Genomic DNA, 21,803 nt, shown 5'->3' with positions numbered 1-21,803 from the left:
AACCTCCAGCAAGAATATTCAATTTTTTGGTTAAGTTTTGCTGGTGGTTTTACAACATCTATTGGAGTTTATTAGTTACATAAAACATAAAATTTGAAATGGTTTATTCCTGTTTTGTAATCTATGCTTAGCTTCAGGAACTATGGTTGTAGTCGATGTGGTTTACATTTTCTATTTTGTTGGATATTGTTGAATTGCTATAACTAGCGAATGGATGATTCTGGAATTAGAAAGTAAAAGATGTTGTTATTGGGAATTGGGTTTTGCTATATTGACCTTGATTGGTGATTGATTGTTGCTGTTCTCTTAATTGTGTTCTAGATTTTGGATGGTGAAATTATAGTAAATGTTGGCTGATTTGTTTCCGATGATGTTTATTGGCAGTATCCGTTAAAGGATTACGAGCTGTTTCTTGTGAGACTGCAGCAGGATTGATTTGCAAGAAAGGCAACCAACATGGGAAAAAAGGTAAAATGATGTCTACCATTTGCAGTTTAACATTCCACATTTTCTTACGTGTGACTTACTGCTAGTGTATCAATTAACAGAAATTGTTAGAGTCCCGGTGCTCGCCCAGCTACATACATGACATCATGAGCACGCTATCTAAAAATAACTCCGTCGAGAAGCTTACAGAGATTGATGAGATCGGATTCAGATTCTTGAGGCTTGTTCCAAATTGGTCAGTAAAGCAAGCCATCATGGTTCACCTGGTTATGTCATATCAAGTTAAGCAAAGAACCTTTATACTCGACATTGGCAACATCCACCTCAATGCCGAGTTAATTGGGAAGGTTTTCGGCCTTCTGTCTCGAGGTAAATTCTGCTATCTTAATTACCTAGTCTTGCGTAGGCGTGCTGGCGTAAATATCTTTGGGTATGGATATGTTACCATGCAATAACAAATGAACATGTTGTAGGGGATCCATTTCCAGCCCTGGATGACAGTAATCCGTGCCATGTGGCTATCAAAAAAAGGTTCCATAGACGGACAACAACCGAACTCCGAGATTTAATTTACAGTTGTCCAATGGCCACAAAATCAGATAGGATGGAGTTTAGGAGATATTTCCTACCGGTGGTGATGAAAATGTTCATGTGCCCCACCACTCAATAGGTACTTTTGCCATGGCACATCTACCCCGTCTTAGATGTTTTTGATCCATGGAGATTTAACTGGCCGTTGAAAACTCTGAAGTGGTTCGACAAGGCAGTCGAGAAGTATAGCTGAAAGGGAACAAAACGTGTGAAGGCTATATGTTCGTCATGCTGGTAGGACGCAGTAACCATTACTAAATTCAGTATCCCATTTTTTTATGAAGAACATAACTTGTAGAAAATTAATTTCCTATATATTAGTTTGGAGAGTTCAGGCTCTAGTACTGTTATTTGTATGAGATATACTGATATGTTACTGAATTACTTGAATCTTTGTTCACTAATTTTAGATGGTTCAGTGTATGATTTCATTTGAATGATTCCTGTCACTAGTTTTTTTCCTTTGCTATATACCAATTGATTGCAAGCCTTATACAATCTTGAACCATATCTGATGCTAACTGTTCAACTTAATAGTATATTCAACTTGGTTTTTCGTCATGTATAAAAAAACTTGTGCCCATCCTCTGTGTAGATCCTCTATTTTCAGCGGTTGCAATATGGTCTGCTCGACAACTGTCTTGAGCATGAGCCATGGCTCGATGTGTGGACCTCAGAGAGGCTAGAAAAGAAGGCGCAATATATTCTATCCGAGGTACTCATTTCCCTCTCGTAATCGGTTAATTTATGCAATTATGTAAGTCGAAGCTGCCTATCAGATGACTCAAGATGTTTTTTATGTTTGCTTTTTTGTTGTTTCTAAGTATGTTTTTTGTTTGTCAGATGTGCTAGGTAGATGTCGCTGACCCCGTGTGTTTGAGATTTTAATTTTTTTTATTTTGCTATTTTTGGTTTCTGTTTTGGTGGTGCTTCGGGGTTTGATTAAGATCATTGATTCTCTTTGTTTCTTAAATCAGGAACGCCTTTTGACTAGACAGGGGGAAGGTGAAGACATAAAGGGCCTGTCACCCCAAGCTGCATGGAGAAAACCGGGAAAAAAAAGCACCACAGAAGCGTGGGCGAAAAGATTCGGTGCCGCCAAGGGTAAGCACGTTTTAAGGCTTTAGCATGTTAACAAGTTTACTTCGCTATTGTTAATTTGGTTCATGCTATTACTTCAAATAGGGGAGCTCAATTGGTGGAGAGAGTAAGCATGTATCAAAGGAAAGACGACCAAGTGGATGCACAACAGCTCCACATCCAACCAGAAGAAGTTCACGACGCGCCGAAGGATAAAAAACTAGCCCGAGAGTGAGTATACGTTTATTGTTGTGTATGGTTTAAATCATCGACTAGCTTTGCATAAGTTTATTAGGTTCATTTCAATGTTCTTGGATGTTTCTTTACCCAACATATTTGTTATGTGTAAAACATCCTAGCAAGGGAGCTACGCAAAAAAAGGGGGGCCAAAAAGGACCGATCACGTAGGTCCAGCCCAAAACAATCTGAAGAAAAAGATCTCCCAATTAGCACAAATGATGATGAGGAGAATGAGCCTCTTGCTAAAATGATGTTCCGACTGTTCAACCAGGGAGTTGACCAACAAAAACCAAGTGCCGATCCTACCGAAGGCAACCTCAATCAGGATAACGCTCCGAGTGAAACACCTGTCTCTAGAGTTCCCAATGCAGGAACACTCTCTATTGCGTTAGTGAAACATGAAGAATGGGAGTTCGACGGGCAAGTCTCCTAAGAAAAATTATTTCATTTTGTGGTCTATTTTTCTTGTTAGTGAATTAGGGATTGTATCCGTATACAACTACCTTTTCTCTAACATCGGTTGAATTTCTTGCAGTAATCCCAATTTCTTGTCAAACCGAGACCCTGAGAGTGAACGAATATGGTAATACTTTGAGCAACTGTAGAACTCGAGGCCACTACAGACCGTGATGCCAGCCACTCTGTCTTGCATGACTCTTAGCCCAGCAAGCAAGAAGATTTCACTGGGCATGACTCGGATGGAATAGAAGTCTACCCAATGTACTCCTATAAAGGTGCATCCACTACTAAAAGGGCAAAAGTAGGACGAGGATGATGAGGAGCGATTGTGACGATAGGCTGCCAATGGTTCGTTTGAGCAAAGTCAGGTCGTGGCGTCCTATGAAGGAAGGCAGCATCTATCATTGGTCCGAGAGGACATCTGCTCACTACTACTCCGGCACTGGGTCACCAACAACGTAAGTAGAACATACTAACACATTGATAGAATGAATATGGTTCTTAATATATATCGTTGCTCAAACAGATGACCCTAATGCAACTAAAATTTATTGTGCAGATCGTTCAGTGGATGTGTTCAACCTTTAATGACTTAGGATCGTTGCGGTTTAGGGATGACTTTTACTGTATTCCTCCAGGAATTTTGGTATGCAAGAATTTGTGGATTCTTATCGATCATTATTTGAGTTCTGAAACTAAATAGTGCATTTTTAACAGGAAACTGTGTTGCAAAAGAGGAACTTGGATTCCTTCAGGGAGATTCCTACCATTAGTTATGTGGGGCTGGGTCTTCACTTCGATGATGATTCTAGATTTTTTGACAAGATAGCAGCTTCCATGCAAAAATGGGTAAGTTAATGTGCTAGTTTAAAAAAAACAGTATGGTTCTTGTATGAGCTAATGCTTGGAGGTTGATGTTTTGGTTTAAGTGCTTACAACCCCGTGTTTTTTACTTGGATGTTGCTTATGATAGGCATTAGGATGTTCCCGTTCATTGCCAATTGGATGGTTCTGAATATGATTTATAGTTTTCATGTCTTAGGCACTTGAGTTTGCGTGTTCTTAATTGAGATGTGATTGGCTTTCGTTTCATTAGATGTTCTGCAACACGTTAAATGTTTTAGGAATTTCGCAACTATCTGTATTTGGTGACTAACTTGATCATGTAACTGCTTTGATATTTCTGTTTCCATCGCAGTGGTTTGCACCAGTCTGTATCGATCATCATTGGTGGCTGTATGCCTTTGAGATTGCTCAAAAAAGGCTGTGGGTGCTGGATAGTATGTATACAGGAGAGCATAATAATGAAAGATTAAAAATACATGCTTATGCGGTAAGTATACATCAACCAAATAGTTCACCGATATCCTTAGTAGTTGAAAATGTGTCATTGCTAACGTGTTGCTGCTTTCCAGGGGAGAATCATTGAAGACATGGCGAAAGTTTCTATGCCCGCATATGAGCACACGGAAAATAGCCTACCTCATTTCTATCAAAGCATCCAAAACAACATAACAGGTCAGTTAAAATGACACCTAACAATACACTTAATAGCACTTCACTTGATAATGCTGTCATGGTTGGAAATAATATTCTCTGTTTGTACATATAGCTGTGATTGTGGTGTATTCATCATCAAGTTCATGCAGATTTGGAGTTTAGAGAAACCCTTGCAGCTTTGGGACAAGGTGAAGTTAAATATTTTAAACCAATTAAGTTGAACCTTTTTACCATCAATTTCTTTCTCGATTTTAAAATTACCGTCCAACACGTAATTGCCATGCAGGACATTGTACGGGAGTTTCGGAAGGAAATCATATTAGACATAGTGATGGATCCTCATAATTCACAAACTGCGAAGGCGCTGGAGGCATTGGACAACGATCCTGTGCACCACAACCAGCCAAAGAAAAAGACTAAGGCTGTGAGATCACCGTTCACAGCCCCGAGCACGAAGAGCATGCTGCAGCGTGCGGGGTTACCCACTAGAAAGTCAAACAAGGGGGGAAGACAATGGAAGAAGACAGATGACTAGGTAAGACACCATCAATATACACACCTGCCTTACTATATCTATGGTTTCATTATGATAGAGTTATAGATGTTAATATGGCATTTTCCGACTTAGATTCATTTTGTGTGAGCCTGATAAATCCCGTCTCACTGCAGATTTATGATTTCATGTTGCTGATTTTGTCAAGTTGATGGTGATAATCAATCCAAAACCTCTTCGTAGATGGTGCTTATGCTAGGCATTAGGATGTTTCTTTTTTTTATAAATTGGATAGTTCTGAATCTGTTTTCCGATTTATCATGTTTAAGGCATTTGAACTTGTTAGTACTTCATTGAGAAGTGAGTGGCTCGTGTTTTATGAGATACTCCTCAGCATGTTTCATATGTTAGGTATTTCAGGATTCTCAAGCAATTAGTTTTCAAGTTGTGGATGTCACTAGTTCATTAAGCAATGCATTGTATATTTATACTATTGAGTCAACTCTGATGGGTGTATATAACCTTTTTGTTCATGCCTATAATTAAGTGGCAATTCATTCCATTCACTAGCGTGGTGTTAACTAAGTGGAGGCATTATTTATTATTTTATAATTATTTTCTATTGCTGAAATTGTGAAGTTGCTGGAACTTTAAGCATTGCACGGCCTTCGGTCGTAATCAGTCTACATAAAGTCACCGGTGTCACCGGTGACTGTACCCAGGATTTTAAGTGGATGGTGCTTCTGGTAGGCACTCGGATGTTTCTTCTCATTGTAAAATGGATGGTTTAGGATATGATTTCTTTGTTTCACTACTATAAGCATTAACGACTGTGTGCACTTCATTGAGATGTGAATGCCTTTTGTTTTTTTCTTAATACTCTTCAACCGTTTTCAGGGCAGATTTAATCCATTTGTTTTTGCAAACATATATGTGACAATTCATTTCTTTAAAACCTTATTAAACAGTAAATGGGGAAAAGATAACAACAGTTGTGCTTTTGTTTCTATAAATGAATACTTCATATCAGGATAAATGCAAGTGATAGAAAAGGGAAGAGTTTATTCAGTTGTGTCTAAAGAACTAAGAAATCTAGCTAAGAGTGACAAAAAACTCACTCCAAGAAACCTAACTATATATGCCTAAAAGAATTCAACAGGTGCATGAATCCGCCACCATCCGATGAATTCCATATAGTAGAATCCTCAAATCTTTTATTTACAGAACCATGATGATTATTATCTGTCCGAAGGTCAACATCATCCTACGAGATGCACAACACAAAGAGAACAGCATACATGAATCAAGAACACCATTCCATAAGAAAAATTTAAAATATACGTCGCTTCTAACACATATCAGATGTGATTTCCTCTTCCTTTTTTGCATTGACTTCTTAATTGACTTGTCCAACTCTGCTCCAAGTCTCTTACTCTTCGGCCGTCCTTTGGTTTTAACTCTTGAGGGTCCCTGTATGTCATGTAGAATAACACCATCTATGCTCTATGTGTGCATGGTATTCTGAGCCGCATCAAGAGTAGTGGAACGCATGCTGGCATGGTAATCAGTCAGCTTGGACTTTGCATCCCAAAGGGCAACTCGCAAGATGGCTGTTTCCTCATCACAAGCAACAAACTCCTGAGCAACATTATAGAACTCTAAACATAGATGCCTGAACAAGTTGTGGCTTTCATCACTCCGAGCCACGTCATGGCTACTCTGAATGTAAGTGTGCTTACGGATGACATTCTTACAACATCGAGGAAGAACAGAGCAGCTCAGTACTGTGTCAACTCTGTAGTATGACTACACCGCAAGGGTGTGGCAACACAATATACCAGCAGATTCAAACTTGTTGCACTCGCACTGACCCTTTCGACTCAAAGGGTCAAACTCTACTATGAAAGTATGGTACACAGGCTTCTCCCAAAATACCTTCTGCTCGTCCTCTTTAATAGAAATTGTATCTCCCTTTTGTTCAGTTGATCGAACCACGCAATCGGTTTTTTTTTCTTACCTCCAGCTGAAAGGTCCTGAACATATTACTGGTGTATTCCTGCTGAAACTGTCTCTCAATGCCCGTGCTCCCTATACATGGGATGACTCCTTTCGAGTTTGCAGCATCATCTTCTAGCTCCTTTTGCTCCTTGTTTTTAAGCACATTGTCGTATTCATGGACGAACTGAACCAACCCACTCTTGCAATGCAGAAATCCACCATAAAATGCGTGCATACTTTCACAACGCTGTGTACTCCTCATGCGTACCCAAAATCCACTCTTGAAGAATATTGGAATCTACTTCCGCCAATTTGCATAAAGGTTTGTGATGAGCAGATAATTTATATGCTTTTTGGCATTGTTTTTAAGTATTTTTAGCATGTTTTAGTTACTTTTCATTATATTTTTATTAGTTTTTATGCACAAATCATATTTCTGGACTTTACTATGAGTTTGTGTATTTTTCTATAATTTTAGGTATTTTCTGGCTGAAATTGAGGGACCTGAGCAAAAGTCTGATTCAGAGGCTGAGAAAGGACTGCAAATGCTGTTAGATTCTGACCCTCTTGCACTCAAAGTGAATTTTTTGGAGCTACAGAAGTCCAATTGGCGCACTCTCAATTGTGTTGGAAAGTAGACATCTTGGGCTTTTTAGAAATATATAATAGTCCATACTTTGTCCGAGACTTGATGGTCCAAACTGGCGTTTAAATGCCCACTAGAGACCCTTTTCTGGCGTAAAACGCCAGAACTGGCACCAGAACTGGAGTTAAATGCCCAAACTGGCATCCAAGCTGGCGTTTAACTCTAGAAAAAGGCCTATGCACGTGTAAAGCTCAATGCTCAGCCCAAGCACACACCAAGTGGGCCCCAGAAGTGGATTTCTGCACTATCTGCACTTAGTTACTTATTTTCTGTAATCCTTAGTAACTAGTTTAGTATAAATACTAGTCTTTCCTATTGTATTTGCATCTTTGTACTTTGAGGCTTATGCCATTTTTCACATTTGGGAGGCTGGCCATTCGTCCATGCCTAGACCTTTTTCTCTTATGTATTTTCCAATGGTGGAGTTTCTACACCTCATAGATTAAGGTGCGGAGCTCTGCTGTTCTTCATGAATTAATGCAAGTACTATTATTTCTCTTTCAATTCATGCTTACTTCTTCTCCAAGATATACTCTCGTACTTAATTCAGTTAAGTCAGAATGAAGGGGTGACCCGTGACAATCATTCAGTATCTTCGTTACTCGCTTATCCAAGATCTGCGTGCCTGACAACCACAAGCGGTCTACATGATGTTCAACGTAGTCATTGGACGACAGCCGGAGTATAGTCTCTTGGGTCTTTGATCCACGGATTTAACTTGCCTCTCCTGGCAACAGAGCATTCGAATCTGTGAGATTAGAACCTTCGTGGTAGAGGCTAGAACTAATTGGCAGCATTCCTGAGATCCGGAAAGTCTAAACCTTGTCTGTGGTATTCCGAGTAGGATCTGGACGGAATGACTGTGACAAGCTTCAAACTCACGAATGTTGGGCGCAGTGACAGTGTGCAAAAGGATAGAGAGATCCTAGTCTGATACAAGTGAGAACCGATAGATGATTAGTCGTGCGATAGCTTGGTGCACGAAATTGTGATCTCTAGCAACGACGCCAAAAACTCACTACGCACGTTCATAATCTCAAATTATTTTTTTACAACTCCGATACAACTAACCAGCAAGTGCATTGGGTCGTCCAAGTAATAAACCTTACGTGAGTAAGGGTCGATCCCACGGAGATTGTCGGCTTGAAGCAAGCTATGGTCATCTTGCAAATCTCAGTCAGGCAAATTCAAATGGTTATGGGATTTTGATAATTAAAATATAAATAACAGAAAATAAGATAGATATACTTATATAATTCATTGGTGAGAATTTCAGATAAGCGTATGGAGATGCTTTGTTCCTTCTGAACCTATGCTTTCCTACTGCCTTCATCCAATCATTCATACTCCTTTCCATGGCAAGCTATATGTTGGGCATCACCGTTGTCAATGGCTACTTCCCGTCCTCTCAGTGAAAATAGTCCAAATGCGCTGTCACCGCACGGCTAATCATCTGTCGGTTCTCGATCATGTTGGAATAGGATCCATTGATCCTTTTGCGTCTGTCACTTCGCCCAACACTCGCGAGTTTGAAGCTCGTCACAGTCATCCCTTCCCAGATCCTACTCGGAATACCACAGATAAGGTTTAGACTTTTCGGATCTCAAGAATGGCCGATAATAATTCTAGCTTATACCACAAAGATTCAGATATTTTAGAATGGAGGCTAAGAGATAAATGCTCAATCCAAGGTAGAACGGAAGTGGTTGTCAGGCACGCGTTCATAGGTTGAGAATAGTGATGAGTGTCACGGATCATCATATTCATCATGGTTGAAATGTCACAGAACAGCAGAGCTCCACACCTTAATCTATGGTGTGTAGAAACTCTACCGTTGAAAATACATAAGTGATGAAGGTCTAGGCATGGCCGAATGGCCAGCCCCCTAACCATGATCTCTGAACATAAAATTATTCAAAGACTAACCAGAGATATAAAATAAATCACTAAAAGTTGTTTTTATACTAAACTTGTAGCTAGGGTTACATAAGATAAGTAAATGATGTAGAAATCCACTTCCGGGCCCATTTGGTGTGTGCTTGGGCTGAGCATTGAGCTTTCATGTGTAGAGACTCTTTTTGGAATTAAACGCCAGGTTGTAGCCTGTTTCTGGCGTTTAACTCTGGTTTGTAACCTGTTTCTGGCGTTTAACTTCAGAATAGGGTATGAAGTTGGCGTTTGAATGCCAGTTTGCATCATCGAAACTCGAGCAAAGTATAGACTATTACATGTTTCTGGAAAGCCCTGGATGTCTACTTTCCAAAGCAATTGAGAGCGCGCTAATTGAGTTTCTGTAGCTCCAGAAAATCCATTTCGAGTGCAGGGAGGTCAGAATCCAACAGCATCTGCAGTCCTTCTTCAACCTCTGAATCAGATTTTTGCTCAGGTCCCTTAATTTCAGCCAGAAAATACCTGAAATCACAGAAAAATACACAAACTCATAGTAAAGTCCAAAAATATGATTTTTATTTAAAAACATAGTAAAAACTAACTAAATTATACTAAAAACTACCTAAAAACAATGCCAAAAAGCGTATAAATTATCCGCTCATCACAACACCAAACTTAAATTGTTGCTTGTCCCCAAGCAACTAAAAATCAAATAGGATAAAAAGAAGAGAATATACTATAAATTCCAAAATATCAATGAAATTTAGCTCCAATTAGATGAGCGGGACTAGTAGCTTTTTGCCTCTGAACAGTTTTGGCATCTCACTTTATCCTTTGAAGTTCAGAATGATTGGCATATATAGGAACTTAGAATTCAGATAGTGCTATTGATTCTCCTAGTTCAGTATGTTGATTCTTGAACACAGCTACTTTCTGAGTCTTGGCCGTGGCCCTAAGCACTTTGTTTTCCATTATTACCACCGGATACATAAATGCCACAGACACATAACTGGGTGAACCTTTTCAGATTGTGACTCAGCTTTGCTAGAGTCCCCAATTATAGGTGTCCAGGGTTCTTAAGCACACTCTTTTTGCGTTGGATCACGACTTTAACCGCTCAGTCTCAAGCTTTTTACTTGACACCTTCACGCCACAAGCACATGGTTAGGGGTAGCTTGGTTTAGCCGCTTATGCCAGGATTTTATTCCTTTTAGGCCCTCCTATCCACTGATGCTCAAAGCCTTGGATCTTTTTTACCCTTGCCTTTTGGTTTAAAGGGTTATTGGCTTTTTTCTCTTGCCTTTTGGTTTAAAGAGCTATTGGCTTTTTCTGCTTGCTTTTTCTTTTTCTTTCTCTCTTTTTTTTTCGCCCCCTTTTTTTTCTGCAAGCTTTTGTATTCACTACTTTTTCTTGCTTCAAGAATCAATTTTATGATTTTTCAAATTATCAATAACATTTCTCCTTTTTATCATTCTTTCAAGAGCCAACAAATTTAACAACAAATTCAAAAAATATGCACTGTTCAAGCATTCATTCAGAAAACAAATAGTGTTGCCACCACATCAAAATAATAAACTAAGCTCAAGGATGAATTCAAAATCATGTACTTCTTGTTCTTTTGTTTTTAGAACATTTTTTCATTTAAGAAAGGTGATGGATTCATAGGACATTCATAGCTTTAAGGCATAGACACTAGACACTAATGATTATGTAATAAAGACACAAACATAGACAAAACATAAAGCATAGGAAACGAAAAACAGAAAAAATAAGAACAAGGAAATTAAAAAATGGGTCTACCTTAGTGATGGTAGCTAGTTCTTCCTCTTGAAGATCTTATGGAGTGCTTGAGCTCCTCTATGTCTCTTCTTTGCCTTTGTTGCTCCTCCCTCAAAGCTCTTTGATCTTCTCTAATCTCATGAAGAATGATGGAGTGCTCTTGGTGCTCCATCCTTAGTTTTCCCATGTTGGAACTTAATTCTCCTAAGGAGGTGTTAATTTGCTCCCAATAGTTTTGTGGAGGAAAGTATATCCCCTGAGGCATCTCAGGGATTTCATGGTGAGGAATTTCCTCATACTCTTATTGAGGTCCATGATCTCTTGTTTGCTCCATCCTTTTCTTAGTTATGGGCTTGTCCTCATCAATGAGGATGTCTCCCTCTATGTCAATCCCAGCCGAATTGCAGAGGTGGCAAATGAGGTGAGAAAAGGCTAACCTTGCCAAAGTGGACGATTTGTCAGCCACCTTGTAGAGTTCTTGAGGTATAATCTCATGAACTTCCACTTCCTCCCCAATCATGATACTATGGATCATGATGGCCCGATCCACAGTTACTTTGGATCGGTTGCTAGTAGGAATGATAGAGCGTTGAATGAACTCCAACCATCCTCTAGCTACAGGATTTAGGTCCGGTCTTCTCAATTGAACCAGTTTGCCTCTTGAGTCAACTTTCCATTGAGCTCCTTTCACACATATGTCCATGAGGACTTGGTCCAACCTTTGATCAAAGTTGACCTTCTAGTGTAGGGGCGTGTGTTTTCTTGCATCATTGGCAAGTTGAACGCCAACTTTACATTTTCCAGACTGAAATCTAAGTATTTTCCCCGAACCATTGTAAGCCAATTCTTTGGATTTGGGTTCATACTTTGATCATGGTTCCTAGTGATCCATGCGTTTGCATAGAACTCTTGAATCATTAAGATTCCGACTTGTTGAATAGGATTGGAGAGAATTTCCCATCCTCTTCTTCTAATCTCATGTCGGATCTCCAGATACTTACTCCTTTTGAGCTTGAAAGGGACCTCAGGGATCACCTTCTTCTTGGCCACAACTTCATAGAAGTGGTCTTGATGGACCTTTGAGATGAATCTCTCCATCTTCCATGACTCAGAGGTGGAAGCAATTGCCTTCTCTTTCCTCTTTCTTGAGGTTTCTCTGGCCTTAGGTGCCATTAATGGTAATGGAAAAATAAAAAGCAACGCTTTTACCACACCAAACTTAAAATGTTTGCTCGTCCTCGAGCAAAAGAAGAAAGAAAATAGTAGAAGAAGAAGAAAATGGAGGAGATGGAGGGGAAGAGTGTATTCGGCCAAGGGGGGAAAGAAGTGTTTGTAATGTGTGAAAATGAGGTAGTGTTGAGGGGTTTATATAGGGGTGGAGGGGAGGGTTAGGTTTCGTGTATTAGGGTTGGGTTTGGGAGGGAAAGGATTTTGAATTTGGAGGTAGGTGGGGTTTTTGTGGAAGAGTGGATGGATGTGAGTGGTGAAGAGTATTTGGGGAAGAGGTATGGAGGTGATTGGTGAAGGGATTTTGGGGAAGAGTGTTATAAAAGGGTGTGAAGAGGAGAGAAGAAGAGGTGGGGTAGTGGGGATCCTGTGGGGTCCACAGATCCTGAGGAGTCAAGGACTTAACATTCCTGCTCCATTTAGGCGTACAAAATGCCCTTAGAGTGCACTTCTGGCATTAAACGCCAGGTTGCTGCTTGTTTCTGGCTTTTAACGCCAGCTTTTCTCCTATTTCTGGCGTTAAACGCCAAGTAGATGCTCTGTTCTGACGTCAAATGCCAGTTTGGTGCTTGTTTCTGGCGTTTAACGCCAGCTTGATGCTTCTTTCTGGCGTTAAATGCCTGTCTGCTGCTTCTTACTGGCGTTTAAACGCCAGTAAGCTCTTTCTCCAGGGTGAGCTGTTTTTAATGCTATTTTTCATTCTGTTTTTTATTTTTTTAGTTGTTTTTGTGACTTCACATGATCATCGACCTAAAGAAAACATAAAATAGCAATGGAAAATATATAGATATAATTAAATAACATTGCGATGCCTCCCAATAAGTGCTTCTTTAATGTCAATAGCTTGACAGTGAGCTCTCATGGAGCCTCACAGATAATCAGAGCAATGTTGGGGCCTCTCAACACCAAACTTAGAGTTTAGTTGTGGCCTCCCAACACCAAACTTAGAGTTTAAATGTGGGGATTTTATTTGACTCTGTACTGAGAGAAGCTTTTCATGCTTCCTCTCCATGGTTACAGAAGGAGAACCTTGAGTTCTGAATACAAGGTAGTCCTCATTCAACTGAAGGACTAACTCTCCTCTGTCAACATCAATCACTGCTTTTGCTGTGGCTAGGAAGGGTCTGCCAAGGATGATAAATTCATCCTCGTCCTTCCCAGTGTCTAGGATTATAAAATCAGCAGGGATGTAAAGGCCATCAACCTTCACTAGCACGTCCTCTACTAGTCCATAAGCCTATTTCATTGATTTGTCTGCCATCTCTAGTGAGATTCTTGCAGCTTGTACCTCAAAGATTCCCAATTTCTCCATTACAGAGAGTAGCATGAGGTTTATCCCTGACCCCAGGTCACACAGAGCCTTCTCAAAGGTCATGGTGCCTATGGTACAAGGTATGAAGAATTTTCAGGATCCGATTTCTTCTGAGGTAATGTCTGCATCATTAATGCACTCAGTTCATTGGTGAACAAGGGGGGTTCATCCTCCCAAGTCTCATTACCAAATAAACTGGCATTCAACTTCATTATTGCTCCTAGATACTTAGCAACTTGCTCTTCAGTGACATCTTCATCCTCTTCAGAGGAAGAATAGTCATCAGAGCCCATGAATGGCAGAAAGAGGTTCAATGGAATCTCTAAGGTCTCTGTATAAGCCTCAAATTCCTTTGGTTCCTCAAATGAGAACTCCTTTCTGTCCAGGGGACGTCCCATGAGGCTTTTCTCACTGGGATTCTCGTCCTCCTCACTCTCTCCAGGTTCGGCCATGTTGGTCATTGTTATGGCCTTGCACTCTCTCTTGGGGTTTTCTTCTGTATTGCTTGGGAGAGTACTGGGAGGAGTTTCAGTAATCTTCTTACTCAGCTGACCCACCTGTGCCTCCAAATTTCTAATGGAGGACCTTGTTTCATTCATGAAACTTAGTGTGGTCTTGGATAGATCAGAGACTATGGTTGCCAGGCCAGAATGGCTCTGTTCAGAATTCTCTGTCTGTTGCTGAGAAGATGATGGAAAAGACTTGCTATTGCTAAATCTATTTCTTTCACTATTATTGTTGAAGCCTTGTTGAGGCTTCTGTTGGTCCTTCCATGAAAAATTTGGATGATTTCTCCAGGAATGATTATAGGTGTTTCCATAGGGTTCTCCTATGTAATTCACCTCTGCCATTGCAGGGTTCTCAGGATCATAAGCTTCTTCTTCAGAAGATGCTTCTTTAGTACTGTTGGATACAGCTTGCAATCCATTCAGACTCTGAGAAATCATATTGACTTGCTGAGTCAATATTTTATTCTGAGCCAATATGGCATTCAGAGTATCAATTTTAAGAACTCCCTTCTTCTGAGGCGTCCCATTGTTCACAGGATTCCTCTCAGAGGTGTACATGAATTGGTTATTTGCAACCATTTCAATGAGTTCCTGAGCTTCTGCAGGGGTTTTCATATGAAGAGATCCTCCTGCAGAATGGTCCAATGACATTTTTGACAACTCAGACAAACTATCATAGAATATATATATATATATATGATGCTCCATTCTGGAAGCATGTCAGTAGGACACCTTTTGATTAATTGCTTATATCTTTCCCAAGCTTCATAGAGGGACTCACCTTCCTTCTGTCTGAAGGTTTGGATTTCTACTCTAAGCTTGCTCATCTTTTGATGTGGAAAGAATTTGGCCAGGAAAGCACTGACCAGCTTATCCCAAGAGTTTAGGCTTTCCTTAGGTTGTGAATCCAACCATGTTCTAGCTCTGTATCTTACAGCAAAAGGGAAAAGCATAAGCCTGTAGACCTCGGGATCAACTCCATTGGTCTTGACTATGTCACATATTTGTAAGAATTCAGCCAAAAACTGATGAGGATCTTCCATTGGAAGTCCATGAAACTTACAATTCTGCTGCATTAGAGAAACTAATTGAGGCTTAAGCTCAAAGTTGTTTGCTCCAATTGCAGGAATTGAGATGCTTCTTCCATAGAAGTTAGAAGAGGGTGCAATAAAGTCACCAAGCATCTTCCTTGCATCTCCACCATTGTTATTAGGTTCGGCTATGTCTCCTTCTTGTTCAAAAATTTCTGTCAGGTCCTCTCCAGAGAGTTGTGCCTTAGCTTCCCTTAGCTTCCTCTTCAGAGTCCTTTCAGGTTCAGGGTCAGCTTCAACAAGAATGTTCTTATCCTTGTTCCTGCTCATATGAAAAAGAAGAGAACAAAAAAGAAGAGGAATCCTCTATGTCACAGTATAGAGATTCCTTTATGTGAGTAGAAGAATAGGAAAATAGAAGAAGGAGAAGAGAAAAATTCGAACACAGAGGAGAAGAGTGGGTTCGAATTATGAGTAGAAGAGGAATGTTAGTAGATAAATAAATAGAAGGAGATGAGAGAGGGGGAGAGAATTCGAATTTAATTTAAAATAAAAGGAAAATATTTTTGTTTTTATTTTAGTTATTAGTTAGTATTCGAAAATTAAGAAGAAAAATAAAATTAAATTGAAATTTAAAATAATTAGTTAATGAAAAGAAATTTTGAAAAAGAAAGTTAGTGATTTTCGAAAATTGGTGAGAGGAAAGTAGTTAGATAGTTTTGAAAAAGACAAGAATTTCAAAATCAACAAAAAGTTAAGTGGTTAATTGAAAAAGATTTGAAAATCAATTTTGAAAAGATAAGAAGTTAGAGAAGATTTTGAAATTGATTTTGAAAAAGATGTGATTGAAAATCATTTTGAAAAAAGATTTGAAAAAGAAATTTAAAAAGATTTGATTTTGAAAATTAAAGTTGATTACTTGACTAACAAGAAACTAAAAGATATGATTCTAAAATTTAAAGATTGAACCTTTCTTAATAAGCAATAACAAACTTTAAAATTTTTGAATCAATCACATTAATTGTTAGTAAAGATTTTGAAATTATGAAATGAAATTAAGAAAAAGATTTTGAAAATCATTTTTTAAAATTTTCGAAAATCATGAAAGAAAATGAAAAAGATTTGATTTTTGAAAAGGTTTTGAAAAGATAAGATTTTTAAATTGAAAATTTGATTTGACTTATAAGAAACAACAAAATTTTAAAAATTTTTGAATAAGTCAACTCAAATATTCGAAATTTATGAGAACAATAAGGGAAAGATATTTTTTTTAAATTTTAATGAAGAAAGAGAAAAATACAAAAAAGATACAAGACATAAAAATTATGAATCAAAACAAGAAAAATATGCAAGAACACTTTGAATGTCAAGATGAACACCAAGAACACTTTGAAGATCAAGATGAACATCAAGAACTTATTTTTGAAAATTTTTAGGAAAAGACACATGCAAGACATCTAACTTAGAGATTGACAATGTTTAGACACTACCAAATTGAAAATGCATATGAAAAACAAGAAAAGACAAAAAATATGAAAATGCAAAGATCAAACAAAGAAATTCATCAAGAACAACTTGAAGATCATGAAGAACACATCTATGAATTTTTCGAAAATTTTTAGTGAAAATTAAAAAGATGCAATTGACACCAGACTCAAACAAGAAACACAAAATTATTTTTGGTTTTATGATTTTATAAATTTTTTTTTCAAATTTTTTTTTCGAAAATTAATTGGAAAAATAAAAATAAGGATTTCAAAATTTCTAATGAGATTTCCAGGAATGATGCAATGTTAGTCTAAAACTCCGGTCCAGGAATTAGACATGGCTTACTAGCCAGCCAAGCTTTTAGTGAAAGCTCCGGTCCAAAACACTAGACATGGCCAACGGCCAGCCAAGCTCTAGCATACAAATCAGGCATACAACAGCTGAATTGATGAGAATCAAAAGCTCTTGTGATGATGAGTTGAAACCTCGGTCCAAAAGATTAGACATGGCTTCACAGCCAGCAAGACTTCAACAGATCATCATGAAACTCTAGAATTCATTCTTAAAAATTCTGAAGCCATAGAATAATTTTTTTTTTTTTGAAAATTTTTCGAAAATAAAAATAAAAAAAATTAAAAGGCTTAAACATAAAATAAAAGTACCTAATCTGAGCAACAAGATGAACCGTCAGTTATCCGAACTCGAACAATCCCCAACAACGGCGCCAAAAACTTGGTGCACGAAATTGTGATCTCTAGCAACGGCGCCAAAAACTCAGTACGCACGTTCATAATCTCAAATTCTTTTTTCACAACTCCGATACAACTAACCAGCAAGTGCACTGGGTCGTCTAAGTAATAAACCTTACGTGAGTAAGGGTCGATCCCACGGAGATTGTCGGCTTAAAGCAAGCTATGGTCATCTTGCAAATCTCAGTCAGAAAAATTCAAATGGTTATAGGATTTTGATAATTAAAATATAAATAACAGAAAATAAGTTAGAGATACTTATGTAATTCATTGGTGAGAATTTCAGATAAGCGTATGGAGATGCTTTGTTCCTTCTGAACCTCTGCTTTCCTACTGCCTTCATCCAATCATTCATACTCCTTTCCATGGCAAGCTATATGTTAGGGATCACCGTTGTCAATGGCTACTTCCCGTCCTCTCAGTGAAAATTGTCCAAATGCGTTGTCACCGCACGGCTAATCATCTGTCGGTTCTCAATCATATTGGAATAGGATCCAGTGATCCTTTTGCGTCTGTCACTACGCCCAACACTCGCGAGTATGAAGCTCGTCACAGTCATCCCTTCCCAGATCCTACTCGGAATACCACAGACAAGGTTTAGACTTTTCAGATCTCAAGAATGGCCGCCAATAATTCTAGCTTATACCACGAAGACTCCGATATTTCGGAATGGAGGCTATGAGATAAACGCTCAATCCAAAGTAGAACGGAAGTGGTTGTCAGGCACGCGTTCATAGGTTGAGAATAGTGATGAGTGTCACGGATCATCATATTCATCATGGTTGAAGTGCAAGCGAATATCTTAGAATAGGAATAAGCTTGAATTGAATAAGAAAACAATAGTACTTTGTATTAATTCATGAGGAACAGCAGAGCTCCACACCTTAATCTATAGTGTGTAGAAACTCTACCGTTGAAAATACATAAGTGATGAAGGTCCAGGCATGGCCGAATGGCTAGCCCCCTAAACATGATCTCTGAACATAAAATTATTCAAAGACTAACCAGAGATATAAAATAAATCACTAAAAGTAGTTTTTATACTAAACTAGTAGCTAGGGTTACATAAGATAAGTAAATGATGTAGAAATCCACTTCCGGGCCCACTTGGTGTGTGCTTGGGCTGAGCATTGAGCTTTCATGTGTAGAGACTCTTTTTGGAGTTAAACGCCAGGTTATATCCTGTTTTTGGCGTTTAACTCTGGTTTGCAACCTGTTTCTGGCGTTTAACTTCAGAATAGGGTAGGAAGCTGGCGTTTAAATGCCAGTTTGTATCGTCAAAACTTGGGCAAAGTATGGACTATTATATATTTCTGGAAACCCCTGGATGTCTACTTTCCAACGCAATTGAGAGCACACCAATTGGGCTTCTGTAGCTCCAGAAAAATTCATTTCGAGTGCAGGGAGGTCAGAATCCAACAGCATCTGCAGTCCTTCTTCATCCTCTGAATCAGATTTTTGCTCAGGTCCCTCAATTTCAGCCAGAAAATACCTGAAATCACAGAAAAACACACAAACTCATAGTAAAGTCCAAAAATGTGATTTTTATTTAAAAACTAATAAAAACATAGTAAAAACTAACTAAATTATACTAAAAGCTACCTAAAAACAATGCCAAAAAGCGTATAAATTATCCGTTAATCATAGATGTGCCTGGTATTTTTCATCAGAGACGAGAGATTCGACAGTTGATTAGCCGTACAGAAATCGTACCTGGTATTTTTCATCCGAGAGGATGAATGGTAGCCATTGACAACGGTGATCCACCAACATACAGCTTGCCATGGAAGGGAGCACGCATGATTGGATGAAGACAATAGGAAAGCAGAGGTTCAGAAGCAACAAAGCATCTCCAAACACTTATCTGAAATTCCCACCAATGAATTACATAAGTATCTTTATTTTAATTTACGTTTTATTTATCTTTCAATTATCAAAACTCATAACCAATTGAATCCGCCTGACTAAGATTTACAGGATGACCATAGCTTGCTTCAAGCCGACAATCTTCGTGGGATCGACCCTTACTCGCGTAAAGTTTTATTACTTGGACGACCCAGTGCACTTGCTGGTTAGTTGTACCGGAGTTGTGAAAAGTGTGATCACAATTCCGTGCACCAAGTTTTTGGCGCCGTTGCCGGGAATTGTTCGAGTTTGGACAACTGACGGTTCATCTTGTTGCTTAGATTGGGTAATTTTATTTTATGTTTAAGCTTTTTATTTTTATTTTCGAAAAAAAAATACAAAGAAAAATTTAATAAAATCATAAAACCAAAAATATTTTGTGTTTCTTGTTTGAGTCTTGTGTCAAATTTTAAGTTTGGTGTCAACTGCATGTTTTCAATTTTTCTTAGATTTTTGAAAATTCATGCAATGTGTTCTTTCTTGATCTTCAAGTTGTTCTTGATGATTCTCTTTGTTTAATCTTGTGATTTTCTTGTTTTGTGTTTTTTTGTTGTTTTTCATATGCATTTTGGAATTCATAGTGTCTAATCATTAAAAATTTCTAAGTTTGGTGTCTTGCATGTCTTTCTTTTCTTAAAAATTTTCAAAAATATGTTCTTGATGATCATCATGATCTTCAAAGTATTCTTGGTGTTCATCTTGACATTCAAAGTGTTCTTGCATGCATTATTTGTTTTGATCTTAAATTTTACGTTTTGTTTCATTTTGTTGTTTTTCTCTCTCCTCATCAAAAATTCAAAAAGTCAAAAAAATATCTTTTCCTTATTCTTCTCATAATTCATTTTTAGTTGTTTCTTATTAGTCAAGTCAAAATTTTAATTTAAAAATTCTATCTTTTTAAATCTTTTTCAAAATCAAATCTTTTTAATTTCTTTTTCAATTCTTTTCCAAAATAAATTTCAATCATATCTTTTTAAAATTTTAATTTCAAAATCTTTTTCTAACTTCTTATCTTTTCAAAATTTATTTTTAAATCTTTTTCAACTAACTACTTGACTTGTTTGTTTTAATTTTAAAAAGTTTACTATTTTTTATCTTTTTCAAAACCACCTAACTACTTTTCTCTCTCATTAATTTCGAAAACTAACTAACAAATTTTTCAAAAATCTTTTTAATTAATTAATTTATTTAGTTTTCAATTTTCTTTTATTTCTTTTCTTAAATTTCAAATTCTAACTTATAATTAAAATAAAAACAAAAATATTTTTCTTTTCTTTTAATTAATATTCGAATACTCTCTCTCTCTCATCTCTTTCTATTTATTTTATTTATTTACTAACACTTCTCTTCTACTCGTCTAATAATTCGAACCCTCTCTCTCTCTCTCTGTGTGTTTGAATTTCTTCTTCTTCCTTCTTCATTCTATTCTTCTTTTCCTCTGACACATAAAGGAATCTCTATACTGTGACATAGAGGATTCCTCTTCTTTTCTATTCTCTTCTTTTTCATATGAGCAGGAACAGGGATAAAGACATTCTTGTTGAAGCTGATCCTAAACCTGAAAGGACTCTGAAGAGGAAGCTAAGAGAAGCTAAAGCACAACACTCTGGAGAGGACCTTACAGAAAATTTCGAAAAAGAAGCAGACATAGCAGCCGAAGTGGATATGCAAAGAAGATGCTTGGTGACTTTACTGCACCAACTTCCAACTTCTATGGAAGAAGCATCTCAATTCCTGCAATTGGAGCAAACAACTTTGAGCTTAAGCCTCAATTAGTTTCTCTAATGCAGCAGAATTGCAAGTTTCATGGACTTCTATTAGAAGATCCTCATCAGTTCTTAGCTAAATTCTTGTAAATCTGTGACACTGTTAAGACCAATGGGGTTGATCCCGAGGTCTACAGACTTATGCTTTTCCCCTTTGCTATAAGAGACAGAGCTAGGATATGGTTGGACTCACAACCTAGAGAAAGCCTGAACTCTTGGGAAAAATTGGTCAATGCTTTCTTGGCCTAATTCTTTCCACCTCAAAAGATGAGCAGGCTTAGAGTGGAAATCCAAACCTTTAGACAGAAGGAAGGTGAATCCATCTATGAAACTTGGGAAAGATACAAGAAATTGATCAGAAGGTGTCCTTCTGACATGCTTTCAGAATGGAGCATCTTATGTATATTCTATGATGGTCTGTCTGAATTATCCAAGATGTCATTGGACCACTCTGCTGGTGGATCTCTTCATCTGAAGAAAACACCTGCAAAAGCCTAGGAACTCATTGAAATAGTTGTAAATAACCAGTTCATGTATACTTCTGAAAGAAATCCTGTGAATAATGGGATGACTCAGAAGAAAGGAGTTCTTGAGATTGATACTCTGAATGCCATATTGGCTCAGAATAAAATATTGACGCAGTAAGTCAATATGATTTCTCAAAATCTGACTGGAATGCAAGCTGCATCTGGC

At 37.9% G+C, this 21,803-nt stretch overlaps 1 protein-coding gene and 2 non-coding genes across 3 annotated transcripts; 2 read left to right on the top strand and 1 right to left on the bottom strand.

Moving 5' to 3' along the window:
• Positions 1-456: 456 nt before the first annotated feature.
• On the top strand, positions 457-2,353 carry LOC148561614 (uncharacterized). Its single transcript, XM_088489453.1, has 6 exons — positions 457-468; positions 549-816; positions 921-1,016; positions 1,695-1,753; positions 2,016-2,146; positions 2,224-2,353. The coding sequence occupies exons 1-6, from the start codon at positions 457-459 to the stop codon at positions 2,351-2,353; spliced, it is 696 nt and encodes a 231-aa protein (XP_088345579.1).
• A 12,531-nt stretch (positions 2,354-14,884) lies between these two features.
• On the top strand, positions 14,885-14,992 carry LOC148561613 (small nucleolar RNA R71). The gene has a single exon (XR_015887116.1). It is a non-coding gene; the product is annotated as a small nucleolar RNA R71 (small nucleolar RNA).
• Positions 14,993-21,383: 6,391 nt separating this feature from the next.
• On the bottom strand, positions 21,384-21,491 carry LOC148561612 (small nucleolar RNA R71). Its single transcript, XR_015886935.1, has one exon. It is a non-coding gene; the product is annotated as a small nucleolar RNA R71 (small nucleolar RNA).
• Between the last annotated feature and the right edge of the window lie 312 nt (positions 21,492-21,803).

Source organism: Arachis ipaensis, chromosome B6, assembly GCF_059453495.1.
Source record: "Arachis ipaensis isolate K30076 ecotype BB chromosome B6, ASM5945349v1, whole genome shotgun sequence".
Taxonomy (NCBI): Eukaryota; Viridiplantae; Streptophyta; class Magnoliopsida; order Fabales; family Fabaceae; genus Arachis; species Arachis ipaensis.
This window is presented reverse-complemented; position numbering and strand designations above follow the sequence as displayed.